Raw genomic sequence first — 15,753 nt, 5'->3', positions numbered from 1 at the left:
TGCTCCAAAAATATATTTAAAACCGATTTTACTTTTGACACGTGGTAAAGCACTTAAAACTTGCATTTTCTCAAGATAAGGGGTGGGGGGGGAGAAAGAAGCCACTCTGAGTAACTGCGGCCTCTGTCCCGCCTGCAGGTGCTTCACCAAAACCAACGGCACCTTCGGCAGCGCCGCCCTGCCCGTGGTGCCCCTCGGAGCCCCCTTCCAGCAGGACGGTGTGGAGATGAAGCCCCTGAGCCCCCACGTCATGGTGGCCATGTGCTTGGCCTCTGCTGTCCCGGAGTGCAGTGCCCGGCTGGAGGAGGACGGCAAGGAGGGCTCGGAGCATCCCTCCCCCCAGCACCCCTGCTGCCAGGAGGGCGTGGGCCGGCTCTCCGTGGACTGCATGGACGGTGAGGCAACCCCGGGGAGGACAGCACCTGGCTTTGGGGCCGGGAGTATTCTGTAGGACAGCTGTAGGGTGCTTAATTGATCGTGGAGAAGCTGGTAATTAAGCCCACAAAAGAGCTGGCTCTTTGAGGGAGGTTAAGCGTCCCCGCCTTGTGCCTGGTCCTGTCATGTCCTTGTGATTGATGCCTCTAAACGGGGCTCATCCAGCACCTAACGAGGCTGTGACTGATTGATGCTGCCCCCACAGGGCACCAGTGGGCTCCGACACTGCTGAAAAGCTGCCTAATGGAGTTTTCCTTAATGAGCAGGCATTCCTGAGGGCCCAGAGCCATCCTGGAGGCAGGAACAGGCGCAGGGAGGGAGCTGGGCTGACCTCACCAGTGTGAGCTGTCCCATAGCTCTGCCAGTGCCAGGACAGAGCCGATGCCCTGTGCTTGTGCCTGGTACAGTGGGAATGAGCCTGAGCCCAAAGAGCATCACCCACTGGAATTAGGAATTCTGGGGGGGTGTGTGTCTGTTGAGCTGACAGAGAGTATCTGCTGAAAAAAACCACCACCAACCCCCCGCCCTGCTCTTGCTCCGCAGGCGACAGCTGCGTGCACTCGGAAACATCGAACCACATTCTGAGCTGGAGTCCCCTCATTCTGCAGCCTGTTTCCAAGGACTGTAAGGAAAAACCAGGATGGAGTTCATCCGGAGTCACCTTAAATGGTTCTGGGGACCTTCGGCAGCTCCAGCTGCGGGAAACCTGAGGAAGTGACCGTTGTCCCCACTTAACGCCAGGAACTGCCAGTGTCGCTGAGAGGGAGTGACGGGGGGATGTTAATTATAACAGAGAGAGTCACTATTTATTTTTTGTAGTAGTGTCATATGAATGTATCTTGGTTTTCAAAATGGTTGCCTTTTTATATTATTTATGCCTTGAAATCCCTTTTTTTTTTTTTTTTTTTTTTTTTTTTTTTTTTATTTTTTTTTTCCCCCCTCACACGCCGCGAAACTAGCCCTGGTTATGTGTATAAAAAAAGAATTGTAATAATATAAAGAACGAGGATGGGAAATGTGGAGTGTGTTTCCGTGGCATGTTACCAGTGTGAGAAGCACTTCCGAGGAGCCCGGGACGGGGATTTAAGCAGGTCTGATGTGGTGACCAATGGCTGCCACCTCCCTGGCAGCTCGGCGACGTGGTACTCAAACCATCCTTTCCATGAACACATCCCATCCTCTTTTGGTTTCTCTGGGAAGATCTCAATGAGAAAATGAGAAAATAAATAAGAAAAATGAGCCTCAGCTGAGTCCGTCCAGCGCAGCTTGAAGCAGAGCTTGGGTCGGTGACTGTGTCTTCAGATGCTTGATAACCCTTCTGTCTGCAGAAGTACAGGTGGAAATCCAGCCTGTCTCACCTCGCCGCTCACAGAAGACAAAATCCAGTTCTAATCTTGGTTTAAGGGAGTACTGACAGCTTGGATAGCTCCGAAATGAAAGCAGTGGTGTCGGAGCAGCTCCCACTGGCCCTGCGTGTGGCTGTCAGGAACCCACCCGCCCCCGGACACAGCACGATGGAGGTGTTGCAACCTTAACTGCAGGGTTTGGGTAGGTTTTTTTTTTCTTTTTCCTTTCCAAATTTAATCCCAGAAAATGAAACAACCTTGTGCTTGTAAAGCACTCCCTCCCCCACACAACTCAGGAGCGCACGATCCCAGAAATGAGGTGCATGACTTACGGTTACGGCTGCCCCGGGGAGATGTCTGTGCAGCACCTTTGCACAGAGCAGCATGTTTCTGGCCAGGCTGGAAAAGAAGGAGGCTGTGCTGGCCTGGCTGTGGCTGCTCCAAACCCCTCGGGGACCTCAGGGCTACAGGTGCAGCTTCACCAGTCGCGGGGTTTGGGGAACGATGCCTGTGCGAGAAGGGAGCCCTTGAGATCTGCTTTGGCAGCGGTGTCTCCGTGGGCTGTTCCAGGTGTTGGGGTGGGCTTTTTCCCTTTCATGGAATCCCAAAAGGGTTTGGGTTGGAAAAGACCTTAAAGCTCATCTCATTTCAACCCCCTGCCATGGGACACCTCCCACCAGCCCAGGTTTCTCCAAGCCCCATCTAACCTGGCCTTGGACACTTCCAGGGATGGGGCAGCCACAGCTTCTCTGGGCAACCTGTGACAGGGCCTCCCCACCCTCACAGGGAAGAATTTCTTCCTGATATCCCATCTAACCCTGCCCCCTCTCAGTGGGAAAACATTCCCCCTTGTCCTGTCACTATCTACCTGCCTGTATAAAAAGTTCCTCCCCCTTCTATAAGCCCCCTTCAGGTACTGGAAGGTCGCAATGAGCTCTTACCAAAGCCTTGCCTTCTGTCTTCTCTTTTTTCTCTTTTCTCTTTTATCCCCTCCCCTCCCTCCCCTCTCCTCTTGCATTATTTATGGTTGTATTTATTTTTTTGCCCTTTTTTTTTAGGGTTTTGGATCCTCCCAGCCAGAGCTGCCTTATTCTGAAGTTCCCTGCAAACCTTGGACCTCACACCCATGGGTTTTGACTGCCATGTACCCTGGAGCCACCACAGAGCCCCCTCCTCCCCCTTTGTTTATCTCCTCCTTGCAGTCTGGACTTTCCCTTCACAGGACCTGCTGTGAGGCTTTCCCCTTTTCCGATGGAGAGGTTGGAGTTCACCTCTGGCTGCTTCGTCCTCCCCAGACACTGAGATTTAAAACTGAGATTTAAATGACCTTGCTTAAATCCCCCCCTGTATCGTGGGTGTGTTGGATAAAGATGCTCTGTTTTCCAGAGAATCTGTACTATCCCTTTGAAATCTCATGTATTTGGAAATGATGCTGTTTTGCAGGGGTTTGGGGTAGGGTGTGTATTTTTGGGGGTGATGCTGCTCTTTGGCCAGCATGGGGATTGATGCTCTGTGGGCACTGATTTGAGGTGTCACTTGATACTTCCCAATGGATAATTAACCAAATATAGGACAAATGGCCCAACATGCTCTTGTTTCCACAGACACCAAAAGATGAGGGATTGAGGAAGGCTGGGAAGTGCCTGACACTTTCCTTAGACCCTGCCTCCCTCCATGCTTGCACCATCGTGGGGAAAAACCATCACCAGTCACTGTTTTTGTCCTCCTGTGGTTTGGCCTGAAAATGGGGAGCTTGGGGTGAAGATGAGGCCCCTTCCCTGCCCCCCAAATCTTCGTGGCTGTTTTTGCACCACAGAAAATTCAGCACAGTCCCAGAGCAGCATCCCCATCCAGCGCCAGCCCTGGGCCTGAGGGCGGCACTTCGACCCTCAGGGATTTTTTCTGCCATCGGTGAGAAACTATTTATTGTAGCCTAAATATTTATTTTAGCTCCAGCGGTAACTGCAGGCCCGAGGCTGAGCCAGAGGGGCTTTCTCCGGGTGCAGCACTCGGAGCCAGCTGCCTCCCAGCCTGACGTGACACAGGTGGGTGGGCGCTGCCGTCCCCTGGTGTGGGACGAGAGGAGCAAAGGGAAATAAAGGGGGAAAAGCCGGAGTGGTCACGGCGTCGCCGTCGCGGTGATGGTGACATCAGCTGGTGGGTCATCGGTGGTGCCTGGCGGTGCCGAGAGCGGCTCTGCAAGGGGTGGGAGAGCCCCGGTGCCACCAGGTGTCACCGGGGCGGGTGGCTCAGCCCTCGGCTCGCCCCAGGGTGCGGGTACCTGCTGCTGTGCTGGGGGCAGGCACTTCTCCCGGTGCTGGTGCTGCCTCCTCCTCCCCGCTCGCGGCTGCTTCAGCATCCTCCGGCGTGTCCACGGGTTCCTGGGCGCCAGGACCGGCCCTGGGGGAGGGACATGCGGGGTCTCGCTGGCGCCAGGGCGGGGGAACAGCGGGGCAGAAGGGTTTGGGCACTCACGTGCGGAAGAGCAGGTCGTGCAGCCCTGGGGAGACAGAAAGACGTGAGGTGTGGGGGTCAAGGCTCCAGCCCACAACCCCCCCAGGGCTGGCACTCACGTGGGAGAGTCTCCCGGTGGCGGGCGATGCAGCGCACGGCCAGGAGTGACGCTGCGGTGGCCACCAGCATCCCGGCCACCGCCGCCCCCGTCACCGCCGGGTAGGCCTCGAAGGGAGGCTCAGCTGGAAGAGAGCAGAGAGAGTTTGGCAGGCAGCAGGGACGGGCAGAGCCCAGAAACGCCAGGGACCGTGCGAGGCTGTGCCTGTTCGCTCTGAAAACCTGCTGACGGCTGCTTGCACTCAGCTCCTCAGCTCCACCAGGATGGAAACGTTGCCCTTCTCCACTCAAACCCTGCTCTGCCCCCATGGAACAGCAGCCCCTGCCCACTTCACCTGGCGTCTGCACCTCGGAGGGGTGCCCGGCCGTGCGGTGGTTGACGGCCAGGACGCGGAAAGCATAGAGCACCGCGGGGTCCAGCCCCCCCAGGCGCCGGTCGCGGGAGTGGGGCTCGATGTTGCCAGCGGCCGTTTCCCAGGGGCTGGGCGCCTCTCGGAGGGGTTTCTTGGTTTGGCGCCGCTGCACCACGAAGCCGGTGAGGTTGCCGGTGCCCTGCGTTCGCCACTCCAGCTGCACCTCGGTGCGCGCCCGCGTGTAGCGCAGCTTGCTGATGGTGACGTTGGGGGGGGCCGGGTACCCTGCGGAGAGATGGCACCCGGCAGGAGGGGGCTGACGCCCCCAGCCCACCTTGGGGGCCCCCCCCTAGCCCTGCCAGGACTCACGGTCCACGCGGAGGCGGACGGGGAGGCTGGCGGTGCCCACGGCGTTGGTCGCGGTGCAGCGGTAGATCCCGCCGTCCCCCGGCCACTCGGCATCCAGGACAGTGAGGTTGAGCCACGCTTCTCCCTGCTCCAGCCGGTACTTGGCCAGCCCCTGTGTCACCTCCCGCTTCTTGGGGTCGTACCAAGCCACAGTGGCACTGAGCCTGGCGCTGGTGCCACGTTGCCGGCAGGTCAGCAGCGCCTCGCCGCCCTCCAGCACCGCCACCTCGCTCACCGCCTCCAGATCGGGGACCTCTGCTCGGCGAGAAGGGAGGACAGTGTGGACAGGGACGTGCCACCCCAACACTCCCGCTGTGGCACGGTGGGAGCACCGGGGACGGGTCTGGCTTACCCAGGCGCAGGCGGCAGTCGGGGCCGGGGGCCCGCAGCGGGTGGGCGGCCGCGCAGACGAACTCCCGGCCCCCAAGGCTGCCCTCGGTGCTCAGCACCAGGACGGCGGTGGAGGGTGTGGGGTCCCCCAGGGCCCGGCCCCCACCGTCCCTCCACTGCAGGGTGACGGGTGGCGTGCCCCCCTCCCACCGGCACTGCAGCATCACGTACTCGTCACCCTTGGTGGCCGCTGCCGCGCAGGTGGGGCTGCCCGGCGGGACCCCTGCGGGATGGAGCGGTGTCGGGGCGGGGCACTGCCAAAAAGCAGATACCACCCCCCCTCCCAAGGGCATGGGGGGCTTTTACACGGCTTTGCACCCTGAGGACCCCCATTCTGGAGCAAGCTGGGGGTGCTGGATGTCCCAGCAAGGGCAACAGCACCCTGGGGTGCCCATCCCATGGTGTGGCCATGGCACGGGGTCACCACGGCTCTGCGGTGGCACGGGGGGTCATGAAGGGGCTTGGGGGGCAGATGGACCCATCGTCACTCACACAGGGTGGTCCCGCACGCAGCCCCCTGCGGCAGCGCGGGGTGGGAGGCCAGGCAGGAGAAGGAGCTGCCGTTCCTTGTGGCTGCCCCTGGCTGGATCCTGGTGGCCATGGAAAAACTGGTCCCCATCACCCCCTCTTCCTCCTCCTCCTTCTCCTCCTCAAGGGAGCCCACCCAGCGCAACTGGGCCAGGGGGAAGCCCCCCAGCCAGCGGCACCGCAGGGCCACATCCTGCAGGTCTCCCGTGGCCAGGGCAGAGCAGCTGGGGCTCCCGGCTGGTGGATCTGCAGGAGACCATCAGCGCTGGGGGAGGCTGGGGGCTCCCCCCCAACCCTCCTCGCACCCACATCCTCACCAGGGAGCTGCGTTGGTCCATCTCACCCCGGGGGGCCCCGCCGGCCCCCCCTCCATGGGGTTACTTACAGTACACGGTGAGGACGATGGTGGCCTGGGTGCGGGTCTGCAGGTGGGTGTTCTCGGCCAGGCAGGTGTAGGTGCCCGCCTGGGCGCGGGCGATGGCGGCGATGACGTAGGTCTGGCCAACGTGCACCTGGGTACCGTTGTGCAGCCAGACGTAGCGGCTGGGGGGGTTGGAGGGAGCCAGGCAGCTCAGCACCACATCCTCCCGCTCGCCCGCGGAGAAGCCCCCCTGTTCGGGGGAGAAGGGCTCCACGCTGATGGCCGGCTCGTCGGGGCCGTCTGCGGGCACACAGGGGTCCTTTAGCCACGGGGTTGTCCCCACAGAGGGGACACAGCCCTCCCCGGGGCATCCTCCTCTTGGTGGGAAATGGGGCAGCGAAACCTCCTTAGAAAGGGCCCACTTATGGGGGTTGGTGGCCAGGGACATACTGTGGTGCTTGGTGGCCATGGATGTGCCATGGTGGCCTTGGAGGTATGGAGGTAGCAAGGTGCATGGTTGTCATGGACACACCTTGGTAGCATGGCACACAGTGGTCACACAGTGGCCATGGCGACCATGGAGGTGTCATGGTGGCCAAGGACAGGCTATGGTGGCCATGGAGGCATCGTGGTGGTGGGGCGTACAGTGGCCATGAATACATCACGGTGGCAACATGCCACACCATGGTAGCCATAGACACATTATGGTGGCCATGGAGGCATCTCAGTACGTGATGTCCATGGATGCACCATAGTGGTTATGGATGCACCACAGTAGCTATGGATGTGCCACGGTGGCAGGGTGCTTGGTGGCCATGGCCATGCCATGGACATACCATGGAAGCATCATGGTGGCCACAGACGTGCCATGGATGTGCCATGTTGGCATCCCCAGCCCTGAAGATGCCCCCCCAGCTGGTGGCTGAGGGCCCCCGTGAGGGTGGTGCCCGAGGCACTCACAGATGATGTCCAGGTAGACGGGCTCGCTGGTGTGGCTGTTGACCTCGTTGCTCGCGGTGCAGAGGTACCAGCCCGTGTGGCTGCGGTTGGCAGGCGTCAGGCTCAGCTCTGCCCCGGAGCCCCTCAGCCCCATGGGGGACACTGAGGGACCCCCCCGGGGCTCCTGGTGCTGCCAGGAGAAGCTCAGCGGCTCCGTCCCCTCCCGCACAGTGCACGTCAGGGCCACCGCCGCCCCCTCTGCCGCCGCCGCCGCCGTCGGCCGCACGAAGGGCTTGGAGACGGGCACTGGGGACACTGAGCTGTGAGCAGCCCCCACAGACAGAAGGGCCCCTTCAGGGCCCTCCTGTCCCCCCCTCCCAGCCCGGATGATTGAACAACTGGTGCTGCAGCAGCCAGTAGGATGGCTAGTGAGGACACCTATGGGCTAGTGAGGGGCATCCTGGCTGTGGGTGTGGGGACTGGGTGGAATGGCTGCCGAGACCAGTTAAGGGTGGTGGGCTGCTGGGGTGGCCAGGGCAAGGAAATGGGGGTGGCTAGTGGGCTGCTACATTGGCTAGTTGGGGTTTACACTGGCTGGGGGCAAGGGGGATGCACTATTCACTGGCAAGTGGTGTGCTGGGCTGGCTAGTTGGGCTCTGGGTTGGCTAATGGGCTTTTGGTTGGCTGGTGGGTGCTATGTTGGCTGATGTTGAGCTACCTTGGCTGGTAGGATGCTATATTGGCTGGTAGGATGCTATATTGGCTAGTGGGGTGCTATGTTGGCTATTGAGGGGCTTTGCTGACTAGTGGCAGACTACAGTGGCAAACAGGGTACTCCGCTGACTAGTGGGGTGCTTTGTTGGCAAGTGGGGTGTTACACTTGCTAGTGAGCCACCTTGTTGGCTAGTGGGGCTCTCCATTGGCTATTGGGGCCCTTCATTGGCTAGTGGGGCACTATGCTGACTAGTGTTATGCTTTACTGACTGGTGGAGCCCTTTGTTGGCTAGTGGGGTGTTCCACTGGCCAGTGGACAGTTCTGCTGGCTACTGGGCGAGGGGCTGCTTGATCGTGGTGCAGGGGGGCACGATGCCAGCCACTGATGGCCAGCAGGGCCCCTCAGGGTGGCCACGGCGGGGGCTTACCCAGGACACGCAGGAGGACGGCGGCGTATCCCACGCGGAGCCGGCCCCGCTCCGGGAAGAGCCCCTGGCAGAGGAAGCGGCCCTGGGCAGCCACGCGCAGCTCCCGCAGCTCCAGCGTCCCGTTGCGCAGCGTCACCCGGCCCAGCGTCCCCGTACCGGGGGCCACGACCACGTCCCGGCCCGAGCCCACGGCCACGGCCCGCGGTGGCCCCTCTCCCCGCGGTGTGAAGCTCCAGAACACCACGGCCGGCGGGGCCGCGGCCACCAGCCCACAGCTCATCTCCACCGCCCGGCCTCGCACGCCCGTCACCTGCCACTCCTCGTAGGCCGCCTCGCCGGCCACCAGCGGCTGCCCTGCCCCGGGGCACCGTGTCCATCAGGTCAGGCCTCTGCCTGCCCCCCAACCTAGGAATGCGGGGAGGGGTCCCTGCTCACCCCCTGCCAGCGCTGGCAGCAGGCACAGGATCCAGGGCCCCCTCCAAGGCGGCGGCACTGCCCGGCCACGCTCCATGGCGCCATGTCCGGCACCGGCACTGCCTGAAGCAGGGCTGTGCTCTCCGGCCCCATCTCCTCTCCGGTTACTCTCAGGTAATTAGGCCCAGCCCTGATTAACCGTTAATTATTTATCAACCTGGCGGTGCAGGGGGGAACCCGACGCTACTGCTGCTGCCTCAGCCCCTGCAATCTCGGGGCTGAGGACGGCCGTGCTCACTGCAGCAATGGCAGCATCCTCGCCTTCCCCGTGCGGGGGAATCGAATTCCTGAGTCCTCCCCTTCCCCGCCCAATTTTTTTTGGCTAAAGCAGGGGGAAGATACACTGCCACCCCACCGCGATCGAAGGCGGGGGGTTTGGAGCCAGGGAAGCCGGGCCAGGAGTGGGGTTTGATATTTCATCTCCCGCTCCCTGCCGAGCCCCGGCCCATCAAACATTCATGGGGGCGGCCGTGCCGTAACGCAATGCCGGGGGGCCTGAGAGCCCCGGAGGGGGCATTTCTGGGTGCCCGTGGGGGAGGGATCTGGCAACACCCAGGAAAGTCTGGAAAATGACCCACCATCTCTCCTCCCCTCCCCGATTCTTTAACTAGAATTGTTCATTACCACAATTACACTGTTAACAGTGTAATTTCCCATAAAGAGGTTTCAGGCCTTGAAATGCCCCAAAGGGGTTAAAGCTGGTGGTGAGGGGCTGCAGAGCCAGGGCCAGGCCCCCCTCCCGCTGCCACGTGCCTCCTGTTTTGTGCTCCTGCAGGTCAGGCTTGGGAAGAAATTTGGATGAGGGGAGTGGAGGGCAGTGGCCGATTTGGGAAACGCCACCATTGTCAACACAACCCTCCTTCCAGAGGTGATAAATTTCAGGGGATTTTGCTAAGGAAGGAGCCACCCTGAGGATTACAAACCATTTATTTATTAAAGATTAACAAAAGCACAAACACAGCCCTGGGCTGGGGACAGGCCGCTCCCAGGGTCCAACCTCTTTCCCTACACTGCTGGGACCCCAAATGCTTGGATTTTGGGACCCCAGGATCCAACAACTCTCTCCGCACTGCTGGGACCCCGAACACTTGGATTTCGGACCTCCAGGGGTCCAATCTCGCTCCCTGCCCCACCAGGACCCCAAACACTTGGATACTGGCCCCGGGATTCGGGATGGCAGCGGTGGATTCCTGCTGCCATCTAGCGGGATGAGGTCTGCCCCAGCATCTCCTCAGGCAACAGCAGAACTCAACAGCTTCAGAACACAAGAGAACCGGGAAGTTTTCCCCTGTAACTTTTCCTCCTGTCATGAACCAGAACTCGGATTTGTGGGAGTGAATCCCCACTCCTCACTCAGCTGCAAGCCTCTCGAGCTCATCCATGTCGTATGGGTCCAGCTGCTTGATCGTGGTCTCTGTAGGAAGGAAAGAGCTGTTGTCAGGAGGTGAGAGCAGAGCTTGTGCCCCCTGAGCTGGTGCCCCGTGCCACCTGGGAAGCTCCTGGAGTGCTCACTGCAGCATCTCCCTCCACTGGGAAATCAGCCAGGAGGAAGTGGGGAGGGAACTGGATCAGTGGGGAAATCAGCTGGGAGGAAGCCCGAGGGGAACAGAGTCAGGGCAGCAGCCGAGGCACGGCAGCAAGAGCGAGAGGTGGCCCTGCAGCAGCAGCACACCAGGCTCAGCCTGTGGATGTGCTCCCGCTCCCTGCTCCCACCTCCGGAGCCACGCGGGACAGGGAAGGTTTGTGTCCTCGAATCCCAACATCATGATGTGAAAAAGCACAAGTCACATCGCCAGGAGTCCATCCCATTTGATTTTCATCCTCACACTGCACTCCTTTGGCTCGTTCTGGCCATGGCTGTGGTCAGGCTCATCCACATCCCAGTTATTCCAGCTGCTCATTGCTTCTACTGCTTGGGAACAACCTTCGTCGGACTATTTGGCTCGTGTATTCCCTGCCTGGTGTCCACCACAGGCTCGCTTGGTGTTTGAAGTGGAAATTTAAAGGAACCAAGAGGGTTGAGCAGCTCCAAGGATGGAGCTGAGGAAGGAACAGCACTTTCTGCCCTCCAAAAGGTTTCCATAACTCTTTTTTTCCCCTAAAAATCACAGGGACGTCAGGCACCGGGATTCAAAAAGCAATTGGTACAGTCACGGCATCTGGCAAATCCCATGAAAATCCTCTTGATGTTGACAAGTGACAATCTATTTCCATTCAGGAAAGATTTCCACAGCTGCCAGCTCCTGTCCCACAGCCAGGGCTGAGCTGAGCCGCAGCACCAGGTCCCCTGGGACAAGGATTTGCAGGGAAAGGCAGAAAAAATGCCTGAAGGAGGGGAAAAATAGGAGGTTCTAAGGCATCCTGGGTATTAGTAACATCCCCTGTGAGTTGCACACAATCTGTGGGGCTGTTTCTCGGAAAATTTGGCTGCTGGGGAGCAAAAAATCACCCTAAAAGCTGCATCTATCACCTGTTCCCAGTGGGATGAGCCCTGGGCAGAGGAGCAGCCCCGCGAGGTTCGAGAGGGAGGATCACAGTCCCAGCCCAGCCTCCCAGAGCAGTGGATCCACATGGATACTCACGGAAATGCTCCTCTATCTTGTGCACGAGCTCCACGGTCTCGTTCTCCACCATGCTGAAGGCGATGCCGCGGTGCCCGAAGCGTCCCGCCCTCCCAATCCGGTGCAGGTAGGTCTCAAAATCCGGCTCTCCATCCAAATCCCTGGGGAGGCCGAAGTTCACCACGGTGGTGACCTGCTGCACATCGATCCCTGGAAGAAAGGGAAAGGGGCTGTGGAAAGGGATCGCCTCGTCCCACGGCATCCAGGCGGAAGAACCGCAGGCCTGGTGTGTTTTCGAGGGATGCTGGGTTTCCCAGGATACCTCTGGCACAGACATTGGTGGCGATGAGGACCTTCTCCTTGCCCTCACGGAAGCGCTGGATGACGCTGGCCCGCTGGACCACCGTCAGCTCTGCCGTCAGCGTGGCCACTTGGTGCCCGTCCCGGCTCATCTTCTCCGACAGCCAGTCCGCGAGCCTCCGGGTCTGGGCACGCGGGGAGAGGCTGAGGCCCAGAACTGCCCCCCCTCCCAAATCCCCTGCTCCTTTTGAGGGAGCTCCCAGTGAATTTTAACACCCCCCTGGGGTCTTGTTTTGGGGATCTTGTCCCCCCATCTCCACACCATAGAAGGACCCATTCCTGCCATCCCCAAGGGCCAGCACGGGGCTCTCCTGGGCAGGGGCATTACCTGGCAGAAGATCATGACCTGGCCGATGGTGAAGCTGCCGTAGAGGTTGCAGAGGGCCTTGTACTGCTCTTCTGAGTTCTGGCACACCATGAAGTACTGCCTGATGTTGCTCAACGTGAGCTCCTCCTCGCGCAGCTTGATCACGATGGGGTCAGGGATGATCCGCTCGGCAAAGGCCCGCACGGGTTCCTTGAAGGTGGCCGAGAACAGCAGCACTTGGCAGTTCTTGGGAAGAGCCCTGTGACAGGAGAGAGGCCTCCTCAGTCCCAGTGAGTGGCTTCTGTCCAGGAGGACATAAACTCTAAGCTGATTTTGTGTGGCCTGCGATGGAAAGGGAAGCCAAGGGGGCATATGAAAAAGATGGAGAAGGACTTTTTACAAGAGCCCGGAGTGACAGGACAAGGGAGAATGGCTTCACACTGAAAGTGAAGAGGTTTAGATTGGATTTGAGGAGGAAGTTCTTTGCTGTGAGGGTGGTGAGGCATTGGAACAGGTTGCCCAGAGAAGCTATGGCTGCTCTATCCCTGGAAGTGTCCAAGGCCAGCTTGGATGGGACTTGAAAGTGGAAGACATTGTGCCCCTGGCAGGGGGATTGGAATGAGATGGGCTTTAAGGTTCCTTCCAACCCAGGCCATTCCACGATTCTCTAAGCTGCAACAGCTCAAAGGAAAGGTAAGGAAGGTAAGAGTTTTGCCATGTGTCCACCAGATGTGGTTTTAGGGGAAGTTGGACCCCTCTACAAGCCCCCTCATCACCATGTCTGAAAGCAGGGAAGCGGGATGTGAGCCATCAGGGATACTCACCTGTGGATGCGGATGCTCTGGCAGGAGAGGCCCTGCGTGTCGATCATGATGTCGGCCTCATCCAGCACGAACAAGGAGATCTTCGTCAGGTCCAGGATGCGGTGCTTGAAGCACCAGTCCAGGGTGGTGCCCGGCGTCCCGATGATGATCTGCTCCTCTAGCACCGTGCCCTTTGGAACTGCGAGAGGGAAAAACGCACCTGGCTGCCTCCAGGCACGGAGCTCTCTGCTGCTCCCCTCGGCTCAGTCAGACTCTGGCTGCTCAGTGATGCCTTCCAGGGGTCATCACGACACTTCCCTGCAGCCTTTGGGGTGGGAACCAGCCCTATGTGGGAGGGGGAGTCTAGAGCAGCCAGAGATGGTGGAAAAGCCTCCTCAGCAGGCGAGGGGGACACAGACACCGCTTTATTGGCCTTCATGGAGATCTGGCTGGTCCCTGGTAGCTCCAGGCTCTAAGAGGGGATCCCCATGCTCCCTTCCCACTCCTGGGGCAGTCCCAGTAGCTGTGCTGGGCTGGACTCACTTCGGTTTCCCCGGACAGCGTAGTTCACCTTGATGTCAGTGCAAAACTTCCCAATGGCCCGGACCACCTGCCCAATCTGCAGGGCCAGCTCGTAGGTGGGAGCCAGGCAGAGGCACTGGTGGGAGAGGAGAGGAGAGGAGAGGAGGGAGCTGTCAGGCCCGGGATGGGACACGCTGGGCTGGCAACGAGGGCAGGGACAGCAAGAGGAGTACAGCAGCATTGCACAGCACTGAGGCACAGGTGATCGGGCAGCCAGGCATGGCTGGAGGTCTGGAAGCTGGCCTGTGTTCTCAGCTCCAGCCATGGGGGCAGAAAGAAGCCACTGTTGCTGTTTTTGAGGAGGAAATTCCCCTCTGGAAGCATGGCACAGCTCGTTCCTGCGCCCTGGTTCAGTCACCCCACGCATGTGAGAGGAGATGTTACATGGCAGGAACCAGCAGGCAAAGCTGATTCTGCACTCAGAAAGGGGACTGGGGGCCTTTGAGCCACCAGAAAACCAGCAGTGTCTACAGCTGCTCCTCAAAATTTAAATTCCAGGGCAAATGAAGCCTGGGTTGATCCGCTTTGGCAAGTCAAAGTGCCTCCCTGGGGCAGGCATTGTGCCTTCAGTCCTACCTGCCACTGTGACAGCCCCTGGGGGTTTGTCATCCCCCTCCAGTGGATGAAGCCACATGGACAGGGACAAAGCCCGGAGCTCTGGCCTCGGCAGTGTTCCAGGCACTTGGGCCAACCCCTCCTGCATCAGCTCTCCCTGTCCTGCGTTACCTGCGGGTATTTCTCGTTGGCATTGGCTCTGCTCAGCATGGCCAAGACAAAAGCTGCTGTTTTCCCTGTCCCTGACTGGCTCTGGGCAATCAGATTTTGGGGCCTGCAAGGCAAAAGCAGCTTAGTGGAGCACAGGGGTCAGAGCACTGGGATGCCACACGGAGCCGGGGTTCTCTTTCCTACTCACGGGTATGCCAGCATGAGTGGCAGAGCCTGCTCCTGGATTTTGGATGGTCTGTTGAAGCCCATCATGTAAACTCCCCGCAAGAGCTCCCTCTTCCTGTGGAAATAAAGCATCCCAAGGGCCCGTGTGAGGGCGGCCAGTGGCGATGGCATTCAGCAAGGCCAGGGGCTGTGGCTACTCACAGGGGCAGCTCCTCGAAGGTCTTGACGGAGAAGAGCGGGGAGCTGGGGTCCCGCTGCAGGATCTCCACGTGCTGGTCGGACTCCACCAGGGACGTGTGGATCAGCTTGTTCATCAGCGAGATCTCCGCCAGCGGCACTGGGGAGAGGCAGCAAGTGGAATAACACAAGTGGAATGGCAGAATCGTTAGGGCTGCGAGGGACCTCTGGAGATTGTGGGAGCAAGCAGAGCCACTCTGCACCTGCATTTAGCTAATTGGAGTTGAAAGGGAGGATCGACCTTGGGTAAGTGGTTCAAAAGAGAGAATGTTGTGTTTCTCAAAGTGGAAAACCACTTTCATCGGTCTGCATGATACGCGTGTGTTTTTCTCTCGTGCCTGAACACAGCCACCACATGATGTGAGCTGAATGTGCGGGACTGAGGCACTGGTTTAGGACGATCCTGGGAATTCTGGTTAACTAAAGAAAAACACCAGGTGCTGTTTACGAGAGAACATGAATAAAAGGGGAACACCGAAAAGGATCAGTGGACAAGTCCTGAAAATCGAACTCTGTGCAGCTCCATTTTCTGTCAGGGCCCGTAGAGACCACCCAGTCCAACGCCCCCTGCCCAGGCAGGGTCACCTGGAGCAGGTGACACGGGTGGGTCTGGAATGTCTCCAGAGAGAATCCACGAGCTCCCTGGGGCGGCCTGTCCCACCCTCCGCGGAAAGAAGTTCTTCCCCTCGCCGAGGCGGAACTTCTGCTGTTTTAGTTTATAACAAAAGGCCTGTGATTTGACCCCTCTCCCCTGCAGCCCCGGGCGGGGGCGATCTGTCCGTGCTCCGCGGGGGGCTCCGGGACCCACCTCTTTCCTCGTCCTCCGCCTCGGCCCCGAGCGCCGGCGGCGCGGGGGGCGCGGGGAAGGGGCCGAGCCCGCGGGCCGGGCCCCGGCCGTGCAGCTGAGGGCAGGCGAGCCCGGCGAAGCGGGAGGGCGGGCGGCGCAGCGGGGCCGCGGGCCAAGGGCAGGGCAGGCCGGGCCCGGGGCCCGCCGGGCCGAACCTGCCGAGCCCGCGCCCCGCCTCCGCCATGGAGCCGCCTCACAGCGCCCGCGGCGCCGGACGG

General features: G+C 59.9%; 3 protein-coding genes across 3 annotated transcripts in view; 1 reads left to right on the top strand and 2 right to left on the bottom strand.

The window, feature by feature from the left end:
* CDON (cell adhesion associated, oncogene regulated) overlaps nt 1–1,282 on the top strand; it is a 53,759-nt gene extending 52,477 nt beyond the window's left edge. The window contains exons 19-20 of the mRNA XM_027710776.2: nt 139–395; nt 979–1,282. Coding sequence (XP_027566577.1) covers nt 139–395; nt 979–1,145 — 424 coding nt within the window. The 3' untranslated portion in view covers nt 1,146–1,282. The remainder of the gene's footprint in view (nt 1–138; nt 396–978) is intronic.
* Nucleotides 1,283–3,699: 2,417 nt separating this feature from the next.
* On the bottom strand, nt 3,700–8,975 carry VSIG10L2 (V-set and immunoglobulin domain containing 10 like 2; the record flags this gene model as incomplete). Its single annotated transcript, XM_027710723.2, has 12 exons — nt 3,700–3,977; nt 4,063–4,181; nt 4,257–4,281; nt 4,355–4,477; nt 4,688–4,990; nt 5,075–5,368; nt 5,466–5,726; nt 5,996–6,277; nt 6,417–6,692; nt 7,353–7,637; nt 8,474–8,827; nt 8,909–8,975. Coding segments are annotated over 12 exons (2,466 nt in total), but the record flags the coding sequence as incomplete, so codon positions are not given.
* An 881-nt stretch (nt 8,976–9,856) lies between these two features.
* Nucleotides 9,857–15,689, bottom strand: DDX25 (DEAD-box helicase 25). The gene is made up of 10 exons (XM_027710736.2): nt 15,497–15,689; nt 14,653–14,788; nt 14,474–14,566; nt 14,287–14,389; nt 13,522–13,636; nt 13,000–13,177; nt 12,197–12,434; nt 11,831–11,993; nt 11,530–11,718; nt 9,857–10,361 (listed from the first exon to the last, which is right to left on the bottom strand). The coding sequence occupies exons 2-10, from the start codon at nt 14,763–14,765 to the stop codon at nt 10,297–10,299; spliced, it is 1,257 nt and encodes a 418-aa protein (XP_027566537.1). The 5' UTR covers nt 14,766–14,788; nt 15,497–15,689; the 3' UTR covers nt 9,857–10,296.
* Between the last annotated feature and the right edge of the window lie 64 nt (nt 15,690–15,753).

Source organism: Pipra filicauda, unplaced genomic scaffold (genome assembly GCF_003945595.2).
Source record: "Pipra filicauda isolate LSUMZ 115617 unplaced genomic scaffold, ASM394559v2 scaffold370_size807399_pilon, whole genome shotgun sequence".
NCBI classification, from domain to species: domain Eukaryota; kingdom Metazoa; phylum Chordata; class Aves; order Passeriformes; family Pipridae; genus Pipra; species Pipra filicauda.
Note: the sequence above shows the minus strand (reverse complement) of the source record. Positions and strands in the feature narration are given on the sequence as shown.

Excerpts from the sequence above, each read along its gene's own strand:
- DDX25 (XM_027710736.2), bottom strand. The coding sequence starts at position 14,765 with ATGAACAAGCTGATCCACACGTCCCTGGTGGAGTCCGACCAGCACGTG. Across the intron at positions 14,567-14,652 it reads ACCTTCGAGGAGCTGCCCCT|GAAGAGGGAGCTCTTGCGGG; the intron begins GTGAGTAGCCAC and ends TTATTTCCACAG. Across the intron at positions 13,178-13,521 it reads CGCTGTCCGGGGAAACCGAA|TTCCAAAGGGCACGGTGCTA; the intron begins GTGAGTCCAGCC and ends TCCCTCTCGCAG.